At 41.1% G+C, this 1,968-nt stretch overlaps 1 protein-coding gene across 1 annotated transcript; it reads left to right on the top strand.

Annotated features, from left to right (window-relative positions):
• Nucleotides 1-73: 73 nt before the first annotated feature.
• Nucleotides 74-1,472, top strand: LOC123978274 (stonustoxin subunit beta-like). Its single transcript, XM_046061445.1, has 3 exons — nt 74-87; nt 389-435; nt 659-1,472. Exons 1-3 carry the CDS (start codon nt 74-76, stop codon nt 1,195-1,197), a joined length of 600 nt encoding a protein of 199 aa, XP_045917401.1. The 3' UTR covers nt 1,198-1,472.
• The last annotated feature ends 496 nt before the right edge of the window (nt 1,473-1,968 follow it).

The raw sequence follows: 1,968 nt of genomic DNA, 5'->3' as shown, positions 1-1,968 counted from the left end.
GGCTGTGTGTGTGTGTGTGTGGGGGGGGGGGTCGTCTTACTAAGATGGCTACCTGATAGAAGAGCAGAGTAACATGCTGTTATCAAGGTACTACAGCGCTTCATTGTTTTCCAGCTGACTTAGCATGCTAGCATTAGCATGGCATTAGCTAGGGTTAGCCTTCCATCTGAAGGCAAAACTGATAATAAACTTCAGTTAGCGAACTCACATCACAGCAGGACTCACACAGGACAGACAATATACAGAAAGAATCCTGGAGACAGTTGACACAGATGAGTTTCAGCCTGTTTCTCTGTCACACTGACAAACTGAGGGACGCTGCTTCATGTTGAACAGCAGTTAGGACTCATGTTGGATAGAAAATCACTGACTGTGTTTCTTCCTCCAGGGTGGACCATGGTGGAGAGCAGTGGTTAAAACCTGGTCTGAGGAAGTGTAAGTGTGGATTCAATCTGACTCATGATGACAAAACAGCACACAGTCAGTTTCTCTTAATACAAAGTTGATAGTTGTGGTATTTATTCATTCAAACATTACTGACTAAATGCATCATCATTAAACTTTATAGAAATGAACATCAGCACACAAACAAAGAATAAACTTTCAGATGTGTCTGATGATAAACTGCTGCTGTGTTGTGTCTCGTTCTCTCCATCAGATTTCTGTGAACTCACATTGGACACAAACACAGCACACACATACCTCAAACTGTCTGACAACAACAGGAAGGTGACAGCGGCGACAGAGAAGCAGCCATATCCTGATCATCCAGAGAGATTTGACCACTGGTGGCAGCTGCTGTGTAGAGATGGTCTGACTGGTCGCTGTTACTGGGAGGTCGAGTGGAGAGGAGGAGTTTATATATCAGTGAGTTACAGAGGAATCAGAAGGAGAGGAGACAGTAAAGACTGTGTGTTTGGATGGAATGATCAGTCCTGGAGTTTGAGGTGCTCTGATGGTCGTTACTCTGTCCGACACAATAACAGAGAAACAGACCTCCCTCTCTCCTCCTCCTCCTCCTCCTCTAACAGAGTAGCAGTGTATGTGGACTGTCCTGCTGGCACTCTGTCCTTCTACAGAGTCTCCTCTGACACACTGATCCACCTCCACACCTTCAACACCACATTCACTGAACCTCTTTATCCTGGATTTGGGATCTGGACCTGTAACTCCTCAGTGTCTCTGTGTTCTGTGTAGGAGGGAGACAACTTCCAGTCCTGTGGTTTAAATGTTGGTGGTGGACGAGGCTTCACTTTGGTTAACATCTGGTTCACTGATTGTGCCTTTAATGTCAGAAATGTGTTTTCTTAGAAATGGTGAAATGATCTCCTCAGGACTGAACTTGTTGTGTACAAACTGTGTTGACTCTGATTTTCAATTTAATAAAGTTTTCTTGGAGCAGCATCTAGTAGCTGCTGATGGCTGCAGAGCTTCTCATTTATTTCAATAAAGGTTTGAAGACAAAAACTCAACAAATAGTCTTGATTTATTCTGTTGCTCAAGTACATTTCATTTCCTTGTTTGATCCTCACAAACACACAATTTGACCACATATAATACACACTATTATATATATATTATGTATTATAATTTACAGTATTAAATACAGTATGTTTAAAACTTACAGTCATTATAGCAAGTTAGCTAATGTTATCAGGTGAAAGCTAACTAACAGAGCAAGGCTTAGCTTTACTTGTAACTTAATACACAAGTTATAGGTAACTTTGTTGTTTAATGTAAAAAATGCTGTTAATGAGGTTTGAAAATTAAGTTGCAAAAAGAAATAATCTTTGAAAGTCTGAATAATTGTTATTGAACTGAAAAACATGAATGTAGTTCGGCCTTTAACGGCTCTGATGTTGAGTTTTGACTCTGCAAAACATTCAGTTTCTGTTCTTATGACTCCAGAATCCACCAACATTAACCCACAGACATCTGACCTCAGAGAAGCCGCTCGTCTTGCTGAAA

The sequence above is a fragment of the Micropterus dolomieu genome, linkage group LG10, assembly GCF_021292245.1.
Source record: "Micropterus dolomieu isolate WLL.071019.BEF.003 ecotype Adirondacks linkage group LG10, ASM2129224v1, whole genome shotgun sequence".
In the NCBI taxonomy this organism is placed as follows: domain Eukaryota; kingdom Metazoa; phylum Chordata; class Actinopteri; order Centrarchiformes; family Centrarchidae; genus Micropterus; species Micropterus dolomieu.
The sequence above is the reverse complement of the archived record's forward strand: the minus strand, read 5'-3'. Positions and strand labels throughout refer to the sequence as shown.